Below are 24,384 nucleotides of genomic sequence, written 5' to 3'. Positions count from 1 at the left end.
AGTCTCACAAATGAAATTATTTTACCTGGACCTAAGGGTGAAGCATTCTGTCCTATAGCCATGCCAAAAACAGACCAACAAATGCAGAAGAGGCAAGACGGCCAACACCGATGTAAGCAACAAGTAGTATCTTTACTCATCTGGTTAATGCCATATTGACCCTATAACAAGCACGCATATATCAGTAATGGCAGGCGACTTTTCCAAGTTTGTTCAGTTTAATCCCTTAGCAGACAACCTGGAGTCTGGAATACATTTACAGAACATACCGGCCACCATAAATAACAGCCTGCGGTCAACTGAAGGATTCACAAGATGCTCCTTTAGTAGCATATCAGTAACAAATGGATTTGTCCATTTAGATTATTATATTGCTTTACACTCTGCCCTAAAACATAACTAAACTTTCAAATAATTTTTGAGTTTCTGGTAGTATTTGTGTCAATTTTTGTAATATACTTTTTAATGGATTTTCGCTCCTTTCTTTGAATAGTTAGGTTATTACTTCTGTTTAGTTGCTCGGACGAGCAGGAATTTGTTTTATTATTGCCTGAAGTTAAGGCTGTATTTTGTTTTACTTATTTGCCCGAAGTGAAGGTTTATTTATTTTCCTGTTTTTCTAAATAAGCCGGTTTGCTGCACATTTTGTGTCCCTGTCGTGACTGTTTGGGTCCGCACCACTGCTTCTACCAAGAAAACATCCCCAGTGTTTAAAGTGCAGCGTTTCTGTATTGCATCCGTACTGATAGTCTGAACAGTGAGTATTTCTGCGGCCCATAACAGGGGAAGAACACATAAGGGAAAGAAATAGGATTTTACAGAAAGGAGCCAGAATCTGTTACCGTATATACTCGAGTATAAGCCAAATTTTTTCCATTCCCTAGAATACATAGAAAAGTAGAAAATGACTGTGAAACACGAACACATTAGGTCTCCCTGTGTCTACTGAATATAGGGGATCTGCAGTGCTCCTGTTCCGTCAGGAAGGGGTTAATAGGAGCACCGCAGATCCCCTATATTCAGCCAAGATGAATTCCAAGTGGGGGAAAAAAAACCCAGTCCTCAAACTCAGGGAAGGGGCAGACAGACAACCAAAACACCCCCTCCCCTTCCCCAGCAACTACTGCACCCAAAAACTCCGACCATTTTAATTTTTGAAATTTTCCAGTAGCTGCTGCATTTCCCCCCCTTGGCTTATACTCGAGTCAATAAGTTTTCCCAGTTTTTTGTGGCAAAATTAGGGGCCTCGGCTTATATTCGGGTCGGCTTATACTCGAGTATATACGGTAATAAGGAAAATTACAAAAACTAGTAATGACACAAATACTATCAGAAAAGCCATTCAGCAAGTTACTACAATTGATGTCCCATCTATAGCTATGCCACTAACTTTAGATCATTAGGGGTACACAGTGCCGCACCTCCCATGAGGCGACCTGAAGCGACCGCTTCAGGCGGCGCTATGCCAGGGCCCCGGGGAGGGCGGCATTTTTGCTGACCTAAGCCAGTCCAGGACAAGCTGTCCTGGACTGGCTTAGGGTCACCGTCACTGAGCGGTGGATTGGGGAAGTCACTGGAGCAGCTCTGCTCCAGCGGCCGCCCCTCACGCTCAGGCAGAGAGCAGGTCCTCTCCCTGCCTGCTAAAGATGATCGCTCCGCTCGGCCCCGACCCTTCTGCTCGGCCCCGCCCCCTCCTCCGGGGGGGGGGGGGGGGCGGCTTTCTGACGTCTGCTTCAGACGGCAGAAACAAATGGTTCACCCCTGGGGGTACACCATCAATTTCAAAGGCTTGGGTCACTCATTTAAAGAGGTTCACCGCTTTAAATTATCTCTACTTGTTAGATATATCTCCTGAGAATAAGCTTATCCCCCATTGTCCCCCTGCTAGTTTCCCCCAGCGATCATCTGTAATCCCTGTGGAAGACTAGTAGTAAGTGTTGAATTTTCCAAACAGTGCCACCGCCAGGTTAGATCAAGAATTACACTCCGCACACATTCAAAGCTATGGATAAGACCTCCAGAGAGGAAAAGATTCTCTTTACTTTCTATTCTGGCCAACGGATTAGCATCCTAAAAGTGGACCCCCCTCTATTAATACCCGAATAAAAACCACTATGCAGATATAATGAAATTTCACAGCTGGGGGAACAGGGAGGCTGTGTCACTGTGGTAGCATGTAGTCTTCCCTTATATTAATCTTAAAAGCAGACTTCTAATACAGTATTTCTTCCAGTCATACACCCATCATGTGACATGGCTATCAAGTTTTTGCAAATTGCTTTAACACAAGTTCCCCATTCACTAGCTATAGTAAGCAGGGGAAAAAATGAAGTTCAAGTGAGATGTATTTCTGCTGTTGTCCATCTCCTGGCAAAGAAATGGAAATTGTAAGGGGAAAAAAAAAAGTTCTATCCGACATTTAAGATGTTCAGGGATACCCTGCACCAGAAAAACAAGGGACCACCAAGCCAAACTAGTGGGAGGACCTTCATTCTAGGAAATACTAGAAATACTGAGCTCATCCCTCGGGTCCATGATATAAGGTTACACTTAGGAACATTCCTACCAAGCAAAGAAACAAAAATACCTTTACAGAAATAGACCTAAGCTGTTTTTCTCGCTTCCATATCCAACAATGTATAGACCGTCAATTTTCATTAATGATGTTTTATTTTATTTTTAAATCAGTTTTTATTGAAAAATAATTTTTCATACACAATTACAGGTAAAACAATAAGACACTCAAAACAATCCCCAAGCCCCTCACCCCACCCACATACAAAACACCCCCCTGTGGCTCCCACAAAGAGACAAAAGAATAAGCAGTAACATATAATGTGTGGTCGGGCGTGCTGGGATCTTTAGCCATCATGGATCCGCTTCCTCCCTTGTTCACCATTCTTATACATAGTAAAGACAGGTGTCTGTGAATGAAGAGCATGTAAGTGCCCTCCTCAGACCAAAACAGGGCTCCCATGGGTGCCCGAGCACAGAGCAGATTACTCTTCCCACATGCCCCATATCTCAGGAAATTTACACTCTTCTTTCCTCTTGTAATAAATCCCCTTCTCTACCCCAATGAAGTTATATAATTTGGCAATGTATTCAGAGACAGTAGATAGGAGCAGCCCTTAACCAATGTTGGGCAACCAGTTTCCTAGCCTGGTAAAGCATTCCCAAGATGACCACCAGAGCACCCCAACAATGATATTTTATGGTTATTGATGATCATTTTATTATTTAATTCTTTGCACCCAACTTTTACATATACGTCTTAAAATCTAAAGTATGTGTTCTTCTTTAAACTTTCTTACTATGTGCATTGGTTACTCCTGACGCATTCCTAAAATTACAATGAGGAGCATCTTTACTCAGAATCCCACGTTCCTCTGTAAGGAGAGGTGACCAGTCCTCCTTCAAGAACAAATAAGGTTTCCTTGATCGCAAAATTCCATCACATCTGACAGGTTATATTCCAAATAAAATGTAGGAAAAGTGACTTCAATGAGTTCTATTGGGTTCCATTAGAGTTTGTTGCATGACAGGTGAATCACAGCTTAAATTCCACCTTCCTTCTCCTAAGACACCTTACAAACTGGGAACATAAGACAACTTTCCTTCCAGAATGCAAATAACTCAAGTGCCTAAAGCGCATCCAGTACACAAATGCTCTTCTGGACGAATGGGCAAAAATTCCCAAACGCATGAAGCAACCTGTTGGAGGATTTCCAGAGGGTGGGTTTAGTAGAAGGAGGAGGAGTGGTCGCATAGCTTGTTGACTCAACCAACTCCTCCTGCTCTCCTCTTGGGTTGGTGCAGAGATGAGGGCATCTGATGGTGGTGGTGGTGGTGATGATAGTCTTCAGCCCTCCTTAGCCAGATGGTAGGTGGAGCGCCCATAATGGTAGCTGCAGTTAAAGGATTCAAGAGACACAAGGATGCTTGAGCAAGCGTTTTCAACTTTACTGTTAACTAAAGCAAACAGCAACCATCAATGACCAACTAGAATAGAGGAGCAGATGTTCGTTATTAACAGTTCACTGTGAATATGGGGTGAACTTGGTGATGGCAAGCTACAGATTGTGCTCTGGTTTGACTGAGCAGGGGTATGGAGTTAGTAGGCCAAACCACAGACTCCAACTCTGCCGTGGTCTGTCAAAAGCAGTAAAGCTGTTCTAATTCACTAAAAAACCAGAGACCTGTTGCATATTTAATAATGCATGGAATTAATTATACAATATTACAATATTAATAATTGCATAAAAAATAAATCATTTTAGTTGAAGCTGGAGTAACTTTTTTCTCAGCCTTGAGACTCAAAAAAAAGGCACAGAGATAGGGTTTCACACGGACGTAGACTTTCTCCACTCGTCTTCCCACTACAGTATAACCCAGCCAAAATGGAATTGGCTGGACCATACCATTGTACTATATTGTGTCCATATAATGTATATTGTCATCTGGGTGTTACCATTCCCCTTGCCAAAGGCGTGTGCCCCTACACAGTCTGATATTGGCAACACTGACTGGACACTGTCTGAGCATGGAGGGCCTCACTCCTAAATAGTATCTTAAAGTAACACTTCCATATACAGTTGTATTCTCTGATCTATTGGATACCGACATGGAATGAATTGCCATTAGTGGCTGATCCTTCTGATCCTCAGTTGTATCATGTGACCTACACCAGGACTCTCCAATTGACACAGCACACAACTTTCTGGAGAGTCGGATTACTGGTCACATGACACAGCTAAGGAACAGAAAGCAGTGGATAACTCCCAAATACATCCACTACCTTAACAATAATTTACACTATGCACCGTTCTAATGATCACTTTTTGGGGGAGCGCCACTTTATTTTATGATAGGAATAGAATAAACTAGACATATACTAGAGTTCTAAGAAAAGACACTTTAGAGTTGTTATTGTAACAAGAATACAAAGTATTTACAAGACAGATGACAGGTCCACTTTAAGATGTCTCTGCTGTAGTAGCAGCCGGCAGTATAAATCGCTGCTACCAGAGGAAGAAAATAGTCAAATGGAACAAGAACAAAGAAAAGAACTTCTGCGAGAAGAAATGGATTCTTAAAGGGATGTTATTGATAAATACTCCATGTTACTTGTCATACATTTCCTGCTTGGATTGTTAAGACTCCAATACAAGTTTACATTTAGAGGACCCGGCTCATATACAGTATAAAAAAATGACAAACTTTAAATATATAAACACAAAAGCAAAGTTCCAAGTTTTACAGCTGAAAAACACATGTCCAGCACATTTCTCAGGGAGTAAATCATTAGGCGGTTGTATAAGGAAACAAGGGGCGAAGCACAAACACTTGGACTGACAAAATCAGCATCGGGGCCAACTTTAAAGGATTGACGTCTCCTTCCTTTCGATGCCAAGTCCAACTTGGGACAACTGAAGATGATGAAAGACACCACAGGTTGGCTTGATCAAAATTCGTATGCCGCACTGGTCATTTGTTACCAAAGGGTTAACGTGAAGCTTCTGGTCCCCAGAGTTAAAGCTGTAACAAGGGCCAAACTATGACACATTATTAGTAGTACTTCTCATGTGGAGCCACGGGACCTTCTGGGTCTTCTCAGGCTCCAGTTCAAACCACCTTAAAAGTGGCACTCCCATCTAATCAGTTGAGTGTGACCTCCGAGACCCTCCCGCTATCCTGAGAATTAATGGACTACTGCTCTGATTTAGACCTTCAGCTCCTTATTCTTTCCTGCACAGCAGCGTTCCTGCCATCTGGTGTGAATAGTGCACAACAGTTCCATATAAGTGAATGGGTCAACTGCAATTCTCAGCATAGCTGGGTGGTCAAAAACTGTCAGCACTTCTGCTCCATCCTGCTCAGGATAGGTGGAGGTCTTAGACATTGGACGCCCACCTTTCATAAAGTGCTGGATGTTTTAGTCTATCATAATGAATCAGTTTTTAAAAACACCCTTTAACAAACCTACATCAGATCAGTTTCTTGTTGCAGGTTTGGCTTGTGTAATGCATAGGTCAAAAACAAGGGGTAAAATCTGTGGCAAAAAAAACAGCAAACAGGTCCACTGCAGGGTGTGGTACATGTGGCTTAAGACTCAACCAGTCTCATTTGTCCGCTAGTATGCCATATGAACATCTCAGAATGGAGATAGATAAATGCAAGAAGATTACATTGTGACTTTAGTATTCTTAAACTAATACTTCTGTATTTTTAGGTTACCGTATATACTCGAGTATAAGCCGACCCGAATATAAGCCGAGACTCCTAATTTTACCACAAAAAACTGGGAAAACTTATTGACTCGAGTATAAGCCGAGGGGGGAAATGCAGCAGCTACTGGAAAATTTCAAAAATTAAAATGGTCGGAGTTTTTGGGTGCAGTAAGTGCTGGGGAAGGGGAGGGGGTGTTTTGGTTGTCTGTCTGCGCCTTCCCTGAGCTTGAGGACTGGGGTTTTTTCTTCCCCCACTTGGAATTCAGCCTGGTTGAATATAGGGGATCTACAGTGCTCCTATTAAGCCCTTCCCGACGGAACAGGAGCACTGCAGATCCCCTATATTCAGTAGACACAGGGATACCTAATGTGTTTGTGTTTCACGGTCATTTTCTACTTATGTATGTATTCTAGGGAAAGGAGGGATTTACAACTTTTTTTTTTTTTTTTTAAAGCTTTTTCCCCCCCCCACTATTTTATGGGAAATTCTATACATTGATATTGCGGCTAGTCATAGACCCCCCTCCCTCCTAAAAAATATATATATATTTATTTTTATGTATTTTTTTTTATTTTATTTTATTTTTTGCTGAGTTTAAGCTGAGGGGGGCTTTTTAAGCACAAAAACTGTGCTGAAAAATTCAGCTTATACTCTAGTATATAAGGTAATTTGCACAATAAAGGTGCCTGAAAGAGTGAAAAAGGTGCAACTGCTGGGCCCTCCACCAATCACAAGAATAGGGATCCCATGTCTCCATATATTACAGGAGTAGAGGTCTAGCATCTAGACCTCCCACCATCTAAAGGGTAAGGTCTACCTTAAAGATTGGTCATGAACGGTGGACCACCCATATAATGGGGCTGAACTGCCACACCATGCAAAGTGGTAATCCTGGACAACAAACAATTCTCATCCTGTACCATCCCTCTAAAGATCAGCAACTAGTATCTTAACTCTAGGGGGCACTTTTTTTTTTAAATGAAAGCTGTAGTCTACATAATGAAAACGAATACAGACCATCCTGCTGAATAGTGAATGACAACAGTAGATCCCTACAGAAAGGTAAGGCCTTGTATCCATACAGATCACTAGAACTTTTGCTGTCCTTGCCAAAGTGGGCAGGAGGGTAGGGGAGTCACAGATCAGGTTATAACAAAGAAGAGCATGGTAGCCTCCCTGACAGAGTTGCTGTTCTACAGTCATTGCTTAGTAAATAGGAATTCTTTAATGTCAGAGCCGGTAGAAGTAGGTCAGGTTTTATACTGAATGGCCATTTACAATAGAAATGCTCCCTGTGACACAAAGCAGAGCTGTCTGCAGTATGGCGAGTATAACCAGAGCACATCTTACAATCCAGAGCGCATAACTCGCAATATCATAGTAAACAAAGTCTGTGGTAGAGCCGAGCTACTTCACAAACTCAAGGTTACATGCCAAACCTCACATGACTCTGCTCATTCTACAGCAGGGATATTCTGCTATTGCAACAGCGAGGATATATGACATGGCCGACAGCAGACAACAACCTTACTTATATTAAAGAAGGCATATGATGGCGGTATAATGGAGGGCTGGGTGCGTAAGGTGGCAACTAGTGGGTAAATTCATGTTCTTTTATATGAAATGAAGGACAGGATAGTTCAAGAACGTCCAATGCCCATCATCATGACAGCTATTTTATCTTCATTATCTGACCCCCAATAAACACACATTGGTGACCTACTCTTAGAAAAGCCTCTGAATGCCGCCATTGGCAAGTGGTTTTTGGGTTCATGTATACATTCTGAACTGGAAGTTCCTTGTAGGACTCTTGCGTAGTTTTTACACCTTACTTGGGTACAGGACACAGACATTAATGTGGGGAGAGTAGACTAGATCTCCATATACCAGTTATAAAATGACAGGAGCACCTGGAGGTTGTAAATTATGGTAAAATCTTGCAGCGTACAGTAGATTATTTCTGAATCCCGCTTACAGGTCTCAGTCTCAGCTGTTGGCACTAAGGGTGAATGAAGAGAGTTCTGCTGAGTAACAGGGTCAAATGATTCAACTTCTCCCTAACCTTTAACCCCCCTAAAAAGAGCTGGACCTGTGTAATTGCTTCTATATATTTAGACTGTAGCTAGAAAGCAGTGGGGGACACCCCTGCCACCATGCGCCAAGTCTCTGATCTGGAAAGGAGAAGTGACATCTCCTTGTGACCTTTCCACCTGTTACTGAACTTTACTAAACCCTTCTGTAAATTGCCATGTAAATCATTCTTCCCTATTCTAGATCCATTAGACTTAGATCAGATTCTCCTTAAAGGGGTTGGCACATGTCCTGCGCCCATCGCTCTCAGCAAACAGCTGATTTTGGAGGGGAAAGTTGTGGCCACATGGAAGCCTCCAGATAAATGTCTGCCCATATATGTGTATAAAATATGCAAATCTGTTCTCCAGGATGTAATTAGGAGAACAGTGCACTCTGTACGCCGCCCTATAGAGGGCAGCATCCTTAACATCATGCATGACTCAGTTAAAAAGTCTATTTAATCATGATGTGGATTTAATTGTCAAAATAGTATTTCTATTCCAAAAGGAACAGATGCCCATACACATATATGTGTATGTAATACAGGAATGGTTTATGGGGAGTTTATAGCATATAACTCAGGATGAGGGACATTGCATTCTCTGCTTGCACAGGAGACATCCTGTACAATACACCAGTCTTGATAACTATCGCCCCATCCCACCACTGATACTGCTTGAAATTTTTATCCCCTTTTCACCTATGTTTACTGTGGCCTGGATTTCAGTAAGGATACCGTGCCAAATTCAACAATAACCTGCATCTCCATCACATGAATGGGGTTTCCACAACTGTGTTCACCTACATCTCCAGCAAATCCAGAATGGAAATCCAAGGCTCGGTTCACATCTGCACATGGGTTTCCATTCGGAAAGTCCACTTGGGGACCCCCAAATGGAAAACTAACCCACATTAAAAAAAGTGGTTACCCATGCAAACCCACGGACCACACACACACTAATGGGATCCGTGTGGTTTCCGCAAGAAAAATGTGGAGAGAAAAGCGCTGCTTGCAGGACTTTTCTCTTTGCATTTTTCATGCGGAGAGAGGAATGGAATGGCCCGAACACAGATGTGAACCAGGCCTCAGATTTCTAGATCCATACTACGCCGCCAATAACCTACGCCAAGTCTAAGCCATTCACCTGCACAAAATATGATGCATCGCTATACAGTGGCGTCGTACGGCGTACTTGCATGCCTTGGCCACATTATATGTATATGTTCAGACTGTACCTAGCAGATTTGCTACAGAAATTTTGGTAACTGAAAATTAGTTTTATACATCTGAATGGAGATTTTATTTATTTATAGCTACATATGTTTGAAGTAATACCGAAATACAATGTATAGATACTTCCAATAAGTAAAGTAGTTCGGTGCATCTCTATGTCCATCCTTTAATAGTACATAGAGATTAATGGTCCCAGACAGGACGGTATTCAGTTTAATCCACATTCACAAGCAGGAGCTAATCTCCAGTCACACAGAGGAAAAACAGATACAGCAGGATAACAGAAACGACTTGGTGGGCCAAAGGATCCTCATGTGCTGTCCAACTATTTTAATAAGTCTGCTGTAGAGAAAACAATCCGGGACCAGTTTATTCAATGCTGGGTGCTTGTGCTTACTTCCTACACACCACATTGCTGCTGCTGCGTGCGAGGAGCAATCCCATAAAAACGCCTTGTACAAGGGAATGTTCATCAAACTTATTTTCTAGAGAACAACAATGTAAACCATACAAACCCACAACTGAAGGAAAAGCGTGTAAAATTCTACAGGGATTGTAGGAGACCAATGCTGCTCTCCTGACCCTACAGTACGGGAACGCTGCCCCATTTACTATAGTGAAGGTCACTTTTGTTTTTCATCAGCCGACCGTAATAAACACTGAATAAAGTTGATGAACACGATGCATGCAGAGGGGCTACGGCTGGGCAGTATAGGACATTGAGACACAGCTGGGTTTTCAGGACTTTCTGCCCATACAGTTACATACACACAATTATTTGTTTGCTTAATTGTAATACTTTACCCAGTTATCTCATGTACAGAGACCATACGTGGCTCTATTCCAGATTCCTGTCCAGAATACGCTTATGAGAGATTTGCATCCTACATGACATCCAAGAACAATCATATACAGTAGAAATTTCTTAAGTAGTCATTCTTCAGCTATCACAATGCTTAAGCTGCTGTAACTACACATGACAAGGCGAAAATCTATGGATCCCAAGACAAGATCTCAGGGAATGGCCTAATAAAAATTAAAACAAAAACAGCAGCTCACGAAAATAACTTGTTGCTTCCAGGAAACCTTCCCAATTGTATCTTGGCCAAAACAATCCAATCCGGATACTCAGAATCTGGTTTGCCTATCTATAAAAGGATGCTAATCCATTTTCTTCTACACCTCCTCCTAGGGCGACTGTACAATACTTTGCTCTGAGTCCATCACAGATGGAATATCCCCCCTAGCCCGCACAGACCCTGAGCAATCCATGCAGTTAATTACAAACAATATGCTAATTATACTACGTATTGACAAGTGGGTGGCCCCAGACATCTGCTCCAGCCCGGGAACGCCCACCTGACAGTAGAGAACCTAATTAGCATATTGAGTGATGAACATAACTACACGGATAGCTCAGGAACATTGGGGATAGAAGAGAAATTCCAACTGTGCAGAAATCAGTGGTCGGCACCTATTGAAGGACGCAGAGATATCCTATTAAACCAGTAGCTTGGTAGGACAAGCTCCCAGAATTGTACAGTGGCTGCTGCACCCAAAGCAGGCGCTCCCTACTATGTCTGATATAGACATGACATATACATTATTGGAATGACCCCCTATAAGTAGTGGCGTCAGGCATCTTCACCCTTTGGGTCTTATTTTTACTCACAATTTACCAATTAGCACCAGTGTGAGGTCCACGTGCAGTAGTATAGTAATGTCACATGCAGTAGTATAGTAATGTCCCCCCACAGCCGCTGCTGCCAGTCATGTCCCGCTCCTCAGGGTCAAAGTCATGACGTGACAACATTCTTGTGGCTCACAAATCCACAGCTGGCAGCAGTGACGAAAGGTTTGTTGTCACAATTTATGGAGACCTTGAAAATTTGCACATCGAGTAGAACTGGTATGTGGTTATAAACTCACCATGCTGTCATTTTTGTGTGCGAAACCAGTGTGTACAGCTGCCATAATGGTCAGAGATCAGCTAATACTACTGAGGCAAGCTATGACAGCCTATACAGCTCCTTAGTGGGGAGGAAATCAGTAAATGTCCATCAGTATTACTGTAGAAAACAAGCGGACTCTGTAAACAGAATACTGAACGCATTAAAAAGCAGTTAGCAAAGAAAACACATGGACCCCATAGACTAGAATGGGGTCTGTGCACGAGTCATGTGGAGAGGAAAGTAGTTATTGAAGTACTCTTCTCTCCACAGGTTCCGTGCGGACACCACGTGGAAAACACACGGACCCCATGATAGTCTATGCGGTCCATGTGCTTTCATAAGCTCACCGCTTGTCAATGCGTTTGGTAATCCGTATGGGAAGGGTCCTCAAGCACAGATGTGAACCAGGCCTTAGGTATTATAAGCATTAGGCACCAAAGCAACATGATAAAAAGGAAAAAGGTTGCCTTTACAACTGCCTGGAAGAGGTAACTGGCCATGTATGTGAGCGTGTAGAAGCCACAAGGCCGTCTTGTGATTTCCACCTACACGCAGAGGATCTTCATTAGTTAAGAAAACATTCTCGCAGCCAGTTGTTCTAGTTAGGAGATGTAGCAACATAATAAACCCAATACCTTTCACCACATGAAAGCGCTACCGTTCCCACACAGTGCGGTGCCACCCATACTGAGCCCAGGGAGATCTGAAAACAAGTATGGATGATGGATTGCTTCTTGTAGAGTAATCATCCACCCTGACACCGTGCCAGAAACATGTCATCACCTACACAATCTACATATGATGTAATAGTAACATGTCACCTGGCGGTATGTAGTGTATGCACATATGGAGGAAGTAGTGGCGCTTATCACAGTGTAACAAATATACCAAATAGTACAGGGCAGATGGGTCTAAGATTCAAGGATCAGACTACAGTTTTCTTGGTGCAGTCTGTAACCATTGAGACACATAGACCTGCATAGAAGCTGTAGACACAAATCATAGAATGTTTTGTAATCAAGATTTTTCACTATTCTTTTCAGAGGCAGAACATCAAAGAAAGAACATAAGACATCAAAAATAGCAGACCTCGCAGGGCCCCAAATAGACTAAGTCCACCCAATACAGCACAGATTGGAAACCGATACACCAGGAGCGACTGGTGTCAACTGTCCGTAAAGAAGACGCAGTACATTTTAATTGTAAAGGCAAGTTAAGAGGAGGAAGACTTCTGCATAGAATAAGATTTCATTAGTACATTAGTATTAGTATTGGCCATTCCTCCTTTTCATTACACCAAACCATGCGTGACTGTAAACACGTAAATATCTGACTAGTCCTCTCCTGACACATGTGAAATAACATTGCATCTCATGTGCAGACTATACACTTCAGCTTGCAAACTAAACATGTCTGCTTGCAGTCGTATACATGAGAGCGCCGCCGCTTGTACAGCTCAGAGTCCGGCCTTGTTCATAGCTCGGATAAAACAAGATGCATAGTCAGTATGTTATCCTGCCTGCTGGGTATACACTGACCGGCACCACAACATAACCTCCCTGAGGACGCTCGAGCCATTGTCTCGCTACAGTCTACAGGAACTGCAATGTAAGGTGGGTCTAAAATTAGATGACCAAAGCCCACTTGTAACTTTCCCAGGCGCACCCTGACCATTATGTCATCAAAACAGAACTATTTTCCAACTAAAAACATGAAGTCATTGTAGAACACCCTCTTCACACACAGGAGATAACAAATACATAAGAGAACTAGAATGGACAGATTCTGATCTTAGAACTAGAAGGGATCTGACATTTTATCAACACTTGCCCTGAAAGTAAAATGCAAAGTATGGTAAGGTGTTCTTGTAATAAACATTTAACCAGTGGTGTAACTACCGGGGTAGCAGCGATAGCGGCTGCCACAGGGTTCGGGACATTAGGGGACCCGATGACAGCCGCTGCAGGTTTTATTTTTTTTTAAATAGGTCGTATTAACAGTTAACAGGCCCCATTTACTTACCTCTCCTGGCAGGCTAAGGGTCTACTAGTGTGATGTCCCTGACGTCACATGACCAGGCCTGCGTCGCGATGCAGGCCAGGTCATATGACGTCCTGTACGTCATTGAAAAAGGCCGACATCAGGAGGGAGTGCAGCGGAGCCAGGGATAGGTAAGTTATAGTGTTTTTCATGTTTGTATCCCCCCTTGGGTCTCAGATTATTATACTCTAGGGTCTGAAAATACTCTGGGGTCCACAATGGGACACAATACTGTGTGCAGGGGCCACTATGGGGCATAATACTGTGTGCAGGGGCCACTATGGGGCATAATACTGTGTGCAGGGGCCACTATGGGGCATAATACTGTGTGCAGGGGCCACTATGGGGCATAATACTGTGTGCAGGGGCCACTATGGGGCATAATACTGTGTGCAGGGGCCACTATGGGGCATAATACTGTGTGCAGGGGCCACTATGGGGCATAATACTGTGTGCAGGGGCCACTATGGGGCATAATACTGTGTGCAGGGGCCACTATGGGGCATAATACGGTGTGCAGGGGGAAGGGGTGTCGTTCGGGGTCTTTGTTGTCAGTCGGGGGGGCCCATGTCAAAAGTTCGCCACGGGGCCCCTCCATTCCTAGTTATACCACACACGCACACTTAGTTCCACTGTGTTCAAATGATAAAACTGTATTTCAGGCTAGGTTCACTCTTGCGCTGGGCTCTCTGTCGCTCGGGTTTACTGTGGGACTTAAAGAACAGAAAGCAGTCCGCTGAAGCAGCAGTTACCTACGGATCCTATAGACTATAATGGGGTCCACCGAGGGTCCATCAGGTTTCTGCATTTTTTATATTGAAAATGGTGGAGAGAAAAGTCCTCCGTGCAGAGACTGCGACAAAGATGTGTACCTAGTCTAAAGATTCGCTTGTATATTTGATAACTACAGAAAGACCGGAGTCAAAGTGTTCAGATGCTAAAATAAACAACCAATGCCGTCCATTGTCAAAAGTGGAAGGACACATACACATAACATAGGTGGTAGATCTTGTGTGTATGGGACTAAACACACACACAAAAAAAAAAAAAAAAAAAAAGTGGTGTGCGCAATTCCGAAATAGAAGTGACATCTTTTGACAGATGAATTTAGCAGATGGAGAGACAATCTGACAATCACAGTAAACTGTAGGAGTCGCGAGTTTATATCCTGTACAAACAAGGCTTACAAGGAGGAAGATGATATGATGCTTTGTAGAAGAGAATAATAAAGTGCCTGAACACTAAACACTATCTGCAAGAAAAAAAAAACAAAAAAAAAACAGCTCTTCCGCAACATATGACCTCTTGGTATCCTACTGATGGCCGACATCCAGTGCTGAGAAACCGGGAACCAGTATATTTAGGATATATTTATTATATTTCATTGCTTGCTGTACTGTACGTTCATCATCCACAGTGTGTCGGCCAGCATTATATTATCCGTGTGCAGCTCAGGTGCCTCCGTAGTACATGGATTTATAGAGATCACATGCACAATGCTGACACACACCCTACAGACGCTGAAACATGCATAAATTCTCTGGACGGTTTATAAGGGTATCCCTGCTATTCACAGGCTCTATAGATGGTTATTGCTGATAACGGTGCAAAACACAATTCTACATGTTCACATCTGACTTTGTTGCTTGCACATGCTGAATATAGAGATTTCAGGAGAGATCTTATAAAAAGAGTATGTCGGCGTGGAGCTGAGCTTTGTACCTACAGAATGGGATCTTGTATATAACGTACTAGCGATCAAACCCCACTTGGCCCAGATAAATGGCGGAGAGTCGGCATGAGCCTCTGTGCTCCAGCTTCTCGTGGGACAATCCATTGGCTTTAGAAAATACATTTTTATTTTAGATGTATTATGGATCAGTTATGCAGAAAATAATGCAGCCCGTAAAATCATAATAGCATCTTTGTGGAAAAATTGATGTAGTGAATAGCTATAGGGCTGCAGATGGAAAGCTGAAGTGGTTAACTGCTGGGGCCAGAATTGTCTTTGCATTGTGATAATACAGTAAATAGTATATATAGTATACATAGTACAGTACATAGTATATATAGACGACCTATCCTTAGCATAGGTTGCCAATATCATATTGGTGGGGGTTTGACGCCAGTCACCTAAGTCCCACAACATTATTAATGAAAGCACAGTGCTGTGCATTGTATAGTGGCTGTGCTTGGTATTGCAGCTCAGACCCATTTGCTTCAGTGGGACTGATCTACACACAGGTAACGTGATAAGACACCTGTGGCCTTAAAGCAGAAGCTGCGCCACTGCAATGGGCTGATATGTGGGGGTCCTAAGGATACAACATCAATATTTAAATCCCTGAAAGCCCCATTTTAGCCTCATGTTAATAATAATTAAAAAAAAAAAAATCTTCCCATCATGACCTGTGAGAAAGGTTGCGATTAAGAAACTGTGTGCCCTAAGGCATAGGAGTATGTAACATCTCCAACAAGTATTGCAGGTAGCTTGTAAAGCCTGTTCTTCCTTCTTCCATACAGTATAAAATACAAACTTCCATGCATTACCACTGTTAAACCAATATTCCAAACTTTAGGACCCATAACTGGGGCCCTTCTACCCCAGGCCTCCTCTATATTCATCTTCTGTTTGGATGCCACCACTCAGAAGAGATAGGGGTTGGGAAAACAGGCGCAGGTCCCAAATCTATCAGACATCTACGGCATATTTTGTGGAATTCTTCTTCCGTAAAATTCCTCTGCTTATGGAAAAAATGTACACATTGTTTACTAGGTCTGGGCAGAGACCCCCTTGCACGTTGAGCTGTCAGATATTGCAGCTCATCCCTGTTCATGTTAATGGGGCTCAGGTACAATGCCAGATATAGGGCGCAGGCAACAGTAGAGCCATCTCTAGAAAAGATATAGTACTTATTTTCTCATTCTGGACAGACTCCTTAAAGTAGTTAAAGTGGTCAATGCTAGAAGAGTCTCAAGCAGTAACTTCTCACACCTTCAAGGGGCCCCTTCACACGGAGTTTACGCTCCGTGTATTCTGTACATTTTACACATGTAAAAATACACGTGTAAAATGTAGTTAGCCATTGAGTTCAATGGCATGTTCGCATAACGCACGTGCACTCCGTGTGAAGGGGCCCTTAGTATGCAGAAACTGGGGTGGGCTGGGCTGAAGCTTTGTGGCCCTCTACTCTAGCTCACAGAGAGAAGACCTGGACAGGGATCGAACCTCTATGACATCCATTAGCTTTGCTAGGCCATATGGTCAGGGACCATTCTAGAAAGACAACCTTTATCAGTTAGGTCTGCACAGCCAAATATGGCAGGGTCATCCTGGGTCTGGGTCGTTCTGCCTGCAATGCAAATAATGAAGACTGAAAATTGCAAAGACTATAATACAACTGCATCCAAATATCCAGCCAATTTGGGTTATGACAGCCATCACGTTGCAGTAGTTTTCATTAACTTGCGAATCGCAAGACAACTTAAAGTGACTGCAGTAGCCGAGATGCAGAGAGTGAGAAACTGATGTACGCCTTAGATCTGTGACATGTCGCTGCACAACCCCCAGCTGATTGACAACTTAGTTGCTTACCAATTTCACAATACACCCAAGTGTAAATAGGAATCTATTCTAGTTTTGTGTGTTATCATGCACTTGCAATGGTGATCTAGTCCAAATGAAATGTACACCAGGCTTGTGTAAGAGGAGCCACCATGTTAATAATGCAGTGCTTGACAACAGAGAAAAGCCACACTACTATTCTGCATAGACCTGACCAGTCCACACATCACCTTCACATTTTCTGCACTTGTCAACATAAGATTTTACACTGGGACCCTCTTAAGTTCTTGGGATAAGCAGTGTAGTTGTAGAAGTCGAGCTTCAATATGCCCAATAACACTTGTGTATCAAGAACAATGAGCCCATTCTATGGACACAAAAATGAGATATGATACTTCTGAATTCCATCCTCATGAATCCTCGGGGGAGCGGGCCTTTGCCTTGTTTATAACCTCGACTATATGAACACTACACAGAGCAGAACACAAACCCACTCGGTCATTTCCTGCTCATTCTCTTCACTGCAAAAAAAAAAAAAAACAGAAAAAAAATATAATAAATAAGAACCCTGTCAATCATATAAGATCACTTCTATACTTATTAGCAGGATACATAGTAGCACACACATGAAGAGACCTCACAATGCAATGTTATATTCTACTGTTGAGTAAAATCAGACAAAAATACTAGATGAACCAAAGGCTTTGATGCAAACAGAAACTTAGATCGAACTAGTTCTTGGAAGAGTTAGGCTAGGTTCACATGGAGGACTCTGCCACGGATTTGGGAGTGCATTCTGCCCCCGATCTAGGTCAGAGTCTGTCCTGAATCTGCCTCACATGGCAGAGATCACATTAAAAAAAAAAGAATAAAAAAAATTCAGCGTCTTGCCCGATCTTGCCACGGATTTGTGGCTCTGGAGTCCCTCACAATTAGGCCCATTCATCCAGGCTAAATCAGCTGCAACAGAATACAGGGGCATCAGCATTCTGTTGCAGCAGACCCAAAGAAATGAAAAATTTCTGCTCATTTTCCACCGTGTGAACCTAGCCTTAAGCCACCATTATGGATTCCAAATTGGTTGTTAAAAGACGTCTGTCATCAGTACCAAATATCAACCCAGGCCCATGGACATATAAGATAAAGTCACCTGAATTAAACAGTGTTTTCCCCTTGTGAATCGGCGCCTCAATTGCTGAGAGATCATCGTTTTTGTCAATATGAAAATGAGCTTTTGGAGCAATGACATCATCACCATTGCTCCAAAGAGATAAGCAGTAGAGATGAGCGAGTAGTATTCGATCGAGTAGGTATTTGATCGAATACTACGGTATTTGAAATACTCATACTCGATCGAGTACCACTCGCTATTCGAATGGAAAAGTTCGATGCAGAACCAGCATTGATTGGCCGAATGCTATACAGTCGGTCAATCAATGCTGGTTCTTCTCCTACCTTTAGAAGTCTTCTCCGTGCAGCTTCCCCGCGGCGTCTTCCGGCTCTTCAATCACTCTGTCAGGCATCGGGCCTGGGCAGAGCCGACCGCGCATGTCCGCTTGTAGTGCGGGCATGCGCAGTCGGCTCTGCCCAGGCCCGATGCCTGGCAGAGTGAATGAAGAGTCGGAAGATGCCGCGGGGACGCTGCACGGAGAAGACTTCTCGGAGGATCCAGCCCGACCCTCACTCGTGGACTTGGTAAGTATAATTTGATCGAACGTTGCCTACCCCTGAAACGAGCATTTTCCCCCCATAGACTATAATGGGGTTCGATATTCGATTCGAGTAGTCAAATATTGAGGGGCTACTCGAAAAGAATATCGAACCTCAAACATTTTACTGTTCGCTCATCTCTAGTAAGCAGCAGCTCCTTCATTGCTCCAAAGAGTTCATTTGTTTATTGACAAAGTAAGGCGATATCTTGGCAATGGGGTCACTGATTCATAAGGGGAAAAAACAGCCTTTGATTGAGGAGGCCCCAACCTATCCACCTGCGTGACATAGTAGATGACAGACTCCCTTATAACACCCATAATACCGTGAGCACATAAAGGAGTGAGGAGACAGAACAACTCAGGTGTCAGGTACTGGCTATGATCTTGTGGCCATCAGTCAGATCAAGGCAAGAAACCGAAAAAGAACCAAGGAGGAAGTGAGTAAAAGCAAAGTCCCAGTCACCCCTTTACACCTGCAGCATGACAATTATTGGAGCAGGTTTTACCTGCAGCTTTCAGTCTTTATAGCGCAAAGGTTGAAAGCAGAGTCCCACAGCAAAAACATGCAATTTCGACTTTCTGGAATACATGACATTAGAGGAATTCAGCAGCGTATTCACCCTGTGCGCCCAGTCTAAGAATATGCCCAAACAGAAAATATACTCAGCCAAGGAGGAAAAAAACTAAAGCAATTTGGCCAATTTACAAAATTGCAAAATTTGACCCTCGATATTGCATAAAGTGAAATCTGTGATGAAGCTCTACAGCACAAATTGACCTGCAGGGATGTAAAAATCTGCACCTCTGGGCAGGTTATGATACCCATTTACAGCACAATATCCTGGTTTCTTTAATATTATTCACTTTTCTGCTACTGCAAATTTTCCACACTGAAAAATCCACATTGTATGTATCGCATGTGGATATTCTCCAAGGAAAGTCATAATGGCAACCACTAGGATTTCCTAGAAGCAGAGGAGTACAACACTTGGATTTATATTTGCTGGGGATTCTTTGCATTTAGGGAAAAACACTATGATATTCTCCCATACACATGAAACCTTGCAGGAATCCCCAAACTGCATCTATAAAGGCCAAGCATATAACTCCTGTTCCTCTTACCACATTCCTCTACTGTGGTTAGCAAGAAAACCAAAAATAATCCTGGAACATTCTGTCTGACACCACACTGACCAAGTCATGCCTTACAACAAGCCCAGTACTGACACTATTTCCAGCTCTGGAGACCACTGGGACGATAACCAATATAGCAAAGCGAAACTGTGCTGCGTCACCTGTGACTCCTCGTACAGCTATCCAGGGTCATCTACTTTTGGCCACTTTTGCCTCGTAACAAGGTATGTTGGATCACTACATAGTACAGTGAATGCCAACATGATATTTTGTTTTTTTTATTAATTTGGCTGGATTTTTTTGTTTTCTGATCCCAAAATTATTGCTTGCATGGGATTCAATAACAAGGAAACTTGAGGGTTCACCTGGCCTTCATACATATTCTGATAATCCAAGAAGATACATAATGCATACTCTTCTGAACGTCCCACTATAGATGAGAAGCGTAACTATGAAGAGAGCAGTCGCACTGGACTCTGAAGACAGAGGGAACCCAAAAAGTCCTATAAAACACATGTCAAGCCCATAAGCTTCAAGTTTTACCACTGCCTAAGATCTTCATAAGCTAGTGATCTATATGTACTTATTAGAGATGAGCGAGTAGGTATTCGATCAAATACTACGGTATTCGAAATACTCGTACTCGATCGAGTACCACTCGCTATTCGAATGGAAAAGTTTGATGCAGAACCAGCATTGATTGGCCGAATGCTATACAGTCGGCCAATCAACGCTGGTTCTTCTCCTACCTTTAGAAGTCTTCTCCGTGCAGCTTCCCCGCGGCGTCTTCCGGCTCTGAATTCACTCTGCCAGGCATCGGGCCTGGGCAAAGCCGACTGCACATGTCCGCTTGTAGTGCGGGCATGTGCAGTCGGCTCTGCCCAGGCCCGATGCCTGGCAGAGTGAATTCAGAGCCGGAAGATGCCGCTGGTATGTTGCACGGAGAAGACTTCTCGGAGGATCCAGCCCGACCCTCACTCGTGGACTTGGTAAGTATAATTTGATCGAACGTTGCCTACCCCTGAAACGAGCATTTTCCCCCCATAAAGTATAATAGGATTCGATATTCGATTCGAGTAGTCGAATATTGAGGGGATACTCGAAACGAACATCGAACATTTTACCGTTCGCTCATCTCTAATACTTATTCATTGTATCCTGTATAGCCATATTATGTCACCACTTCTTAAAGGCTACAAATGTATCACGATTCAGAAGGAGGAGGTCAAGTGGATCCACCAGAAGTCAACAGGATAACATGTAAAATCAGTGTGAACCCAGAATCGTTTCGGATCTATAAACTTGACACATTCTTATAATCTATACAATAAAATATTCTGCCAAGTCTCCATATCTATTGCTACTTTACAGAAAGACAAATACAGAAGTCAGTATTTGATGCACAACTCAAGATGACTTGTCCATGATCCAGTGCTAACTTTCATGGAAAGAGTCTCGTAGTGCATATACATCCTATACCATAGATCCTGTACCTGGGTCACCACTGCCTGCTCACTATAAGTATCTGAAGACGTTATAGGAAGGTTTGCTAAGTGTTTGTATCACCGTAGTGCTCAAGTCATGCACATTCCAGTTTATAGTCATAATATACAACCAAACTGTCTAATACATTACTTATTAACACTTAGACCATAGCAAGCAGCACCGTTGCTATATTTAATCCATTAGCTATACCCAGACATAAGCAGTGTTGGACTGAGGTCCTAGAACCCACCAGATAAAGTGATTATAGAAGCTCCTATGAAATAAACCAAAGTAGCCTTAAAATTTGTGTGCCATTATTGTGTTAGAGCCTGGGCCCACCAGAGGAGACCTTTGGTACTTGACATTGGATAGGAGTATTCTCATTCCTCATAAGACATCAACATGAATTTACTAGAGACTTGTGTAACTTGTGTCAGGCGCCTTCACCATTTACAGCTTGGGTTTCTAGCTACCTGTGGCTGGTACAGATGTGTCCTTACATTCTCTACCTCAGGGCTAGGGAACCTTCGGCTCTCCAGCTGCTGTGATACTACAACTCCCAGCATGCTCCATTCACTTCCATGGGAGTTCCAAGAACAGCAGAGCCAGTATGCATGCTGGGAGTTGTAGTTTTGCAACAGCTGGAGAGCCTTACGTTCCCTACCCCTGCTCTACCTCTTGGCTTCCTTACCTTTCCTATTGGCATAATATATCCTGAGATCAGTGACGTGAAATGACAAGCCTTGGAAAAAAAAAAAGTTTGCCCAATAGAGCACCTGATTGATTTTTCCAAACCTGGCTCATCTTGGGAAATAGTCATTAAAAAAAATGTAAGGAACAGGGAAGAAAAAGAGGCAAGAGAAAATGTAAAGAACGACAACCTGTATGTACCAGATATCCTAGTCACAAATGTGTCAAATGCTTCACCTATAGGTTGTTCACCATTAGCCCTTTGCATTGACCTCATGGTAATGATATATTGCATATAACAGTATAATAAAACATGTATATAATTTAATATAAATGTATACAACATAATCTACATTACAATAAACAGGCTGGTGACTATAAGCTGGATCACACATTCATGCCTACGAATCCACTTGACTACATCCAAACTGAGAGGGAAAGAAGAAAAAAAAAAAATCTGCATTCCGCCTGCGTCCTCACAAAAGAAACAATTCAGTCCCACGAAGGGCCTGAAGCTTGAGCTGCCTCACAGTAGCAATGCAATGGAAAGTTCTGCAGTCTTTTCAGAGTCCCAGCGAACAACAGACGTTGCAATCAATCACACAATAATGCTTGCGTTACATGGACCAAATAGGCTCTTCTTTTCCCATAGTCACCCCTACCCAATTTTTACCCCCTTGCAGCTGTACAAGTCAGTGGCACATGAATGCCTGATAAAGTGGATGAAGTATCAGGCAAAGTGTAGAGAGAGAAAGAAAAAAAAAAAACCCCAGAGAGGAATAACAGAGTATTTCCAGCCAGGAAGCGTCTGTGCCCCCTCTTTTTCCCTGGTCTCCCATTCTAAACACAGATGAATAGGGCTCTGTGTTCAGGAGCTGTCAGCTACAGGGCTATAGCCACAGCAGGTATGCAGTCCCCATTGCCAGTCATTTGCAAGGGAAATAAGACACTTAGAATAAATGTCATATATAACTGTCTGCAGATATTGCAGCTGTCACTATGTCATGCATGGGCACTATGAGCATTTCATAAGCTGCATTGGACAGGATAAGGATATGCTATATGGAAGTCATGTGTACAATGTAACAATAACAGCAGCTTGTGTCAGCTGGAATAACAGTGCCTGTCACCCAGCTACTGGATACACAACAATAGCCTGTACCAATGGACTGCTGCAAATAGCTGCTGGTCTGACAGCACACCTTCATAGCCCAATACTACAGTATACAAAGAGTATATAGTGGGCACTGGGTACAATGGCCACCAAAAGGATGTTTAGGGAAACAAGTAACAATGTATAAAACAAACACAATGCAGATCAGTATTAGGAACACATTGCAAACAGTAGAAGCTTCTGGAGCAACTTCCATCCAGATGCATTAAAAAGATCCTGATTTACCTCAATCCACTTCTGGGCTTCTCTGCAGGCAGCATCAGGAGGGGATTCCTGGGGCTGGCTGATGTCCTCTAGATCTAGTGCAGGGCTGGCCATGTCCAGGCAGCAGGATGGCTTGATCTAGCACAGGAGAAGGGATCCACAATCTCCTCCAGCTCCCAGAGCAAGAGACAAGCAATTCCCTGCTCTGTGCAACGTGATCTGTACCACACACCAGCTAAAAATAATCAGACTGTTGCAGCTTTTGCCTTCAGCCCATGCAAATCCTGAAGCCACCTCCTCCTGGAGCACAGGCAGCAATCACATGCCTCATTACATGCTCACATAGAGCAGGCAGTCAGTGCTGCAGCCCACAAGAGGGTGGATACACAGCAGCACAGAGCTACACAGCAGAGAGAGGTGCCCTGGGTGCAGGCCTGGCATTGTGTGCCTGGATGGCTGCAGTGACTCAGGTGTCAGCACAGGGGCTGATGGGAGAATCAGACAGTGCACCTGAATAGCCTGCAACAAGTGTCTGCCATAGCCTTGTGCGCTCAGAAACCCAACCAGACATGGGCTTTTATGTCTATGTATAAATAAATCCTGCTGCTGCTAAATCCTGCCATAAATCATGCCGGCTCTGCTGGATTTATGTGTCTTAAATTACACACTTTAACATAGGCTAGGCTTTGGCTTCTGGAATGGTCAGGTTTACATCATTTTGTGCAGGTTAAACAGTATTTGTCTCCTTGTAAATTTTATCTGTATCTGGCAAAGCTGGGTGATAACCCATACGGGCAACATTAAGGTTAGTAAAGAAGTCACTCAGGTTTTTGCAAACCATATGTTATACAATACTATATAAAATGGTAATGTGGTAAAATGTGTGGATA

At 43.0% G+C, this 24,384-nt stretch overlaps 1 protein-coding gene across 2 annotated transcripts in view; it reads right to left on the bottom strand.

The window, feature by feature from the left end:
- Nucleotides 1-23,844, bottom strand: part of LIMCH1 (LIM and calponin homology domains 1) — a 205,242-nt gene extending 181,398 nt beyond the window's left edge. For both annotated transcript variants that reach the window (XM_075261451.1, XM_075261452.1), the window contains exon 1: nucleotides 23,516-23,844. In XM_075261451.1, coding sequence (XP_075117552.1) covers nucleotides 23,516-23,608 — 93 coding nt within the window. In that variant the 5' untranslated portion in view covers nucleotides 23,609-23,844. The remainder of the gene's footprint in view (nucleotides 1-23,515) is intronic.
- Nucleotides 23,845-24,384: the final 540 nt, after the last annotated feature.

The sequence above is a fragment of the Leptodactylus fuscus genome, chromosome 1 (genome assembly GCF_031893055.1).
Source record: "Leptodactylus fuscus isolate aLepFus1 chromosome 1, aLepFus1.hap2, whole genome shotgun sequence".
Taxonomy (NCBI): domain Eukaryota; kingdom Metazoa; phylum Chordata; class Amphibia; order Anura; family Leptodactylidae; genus Leptodactylus; species Leptodactylus fuscus.
This window is presented reverse-complemented; position numbering and strand designations above follow the sequence as displayed.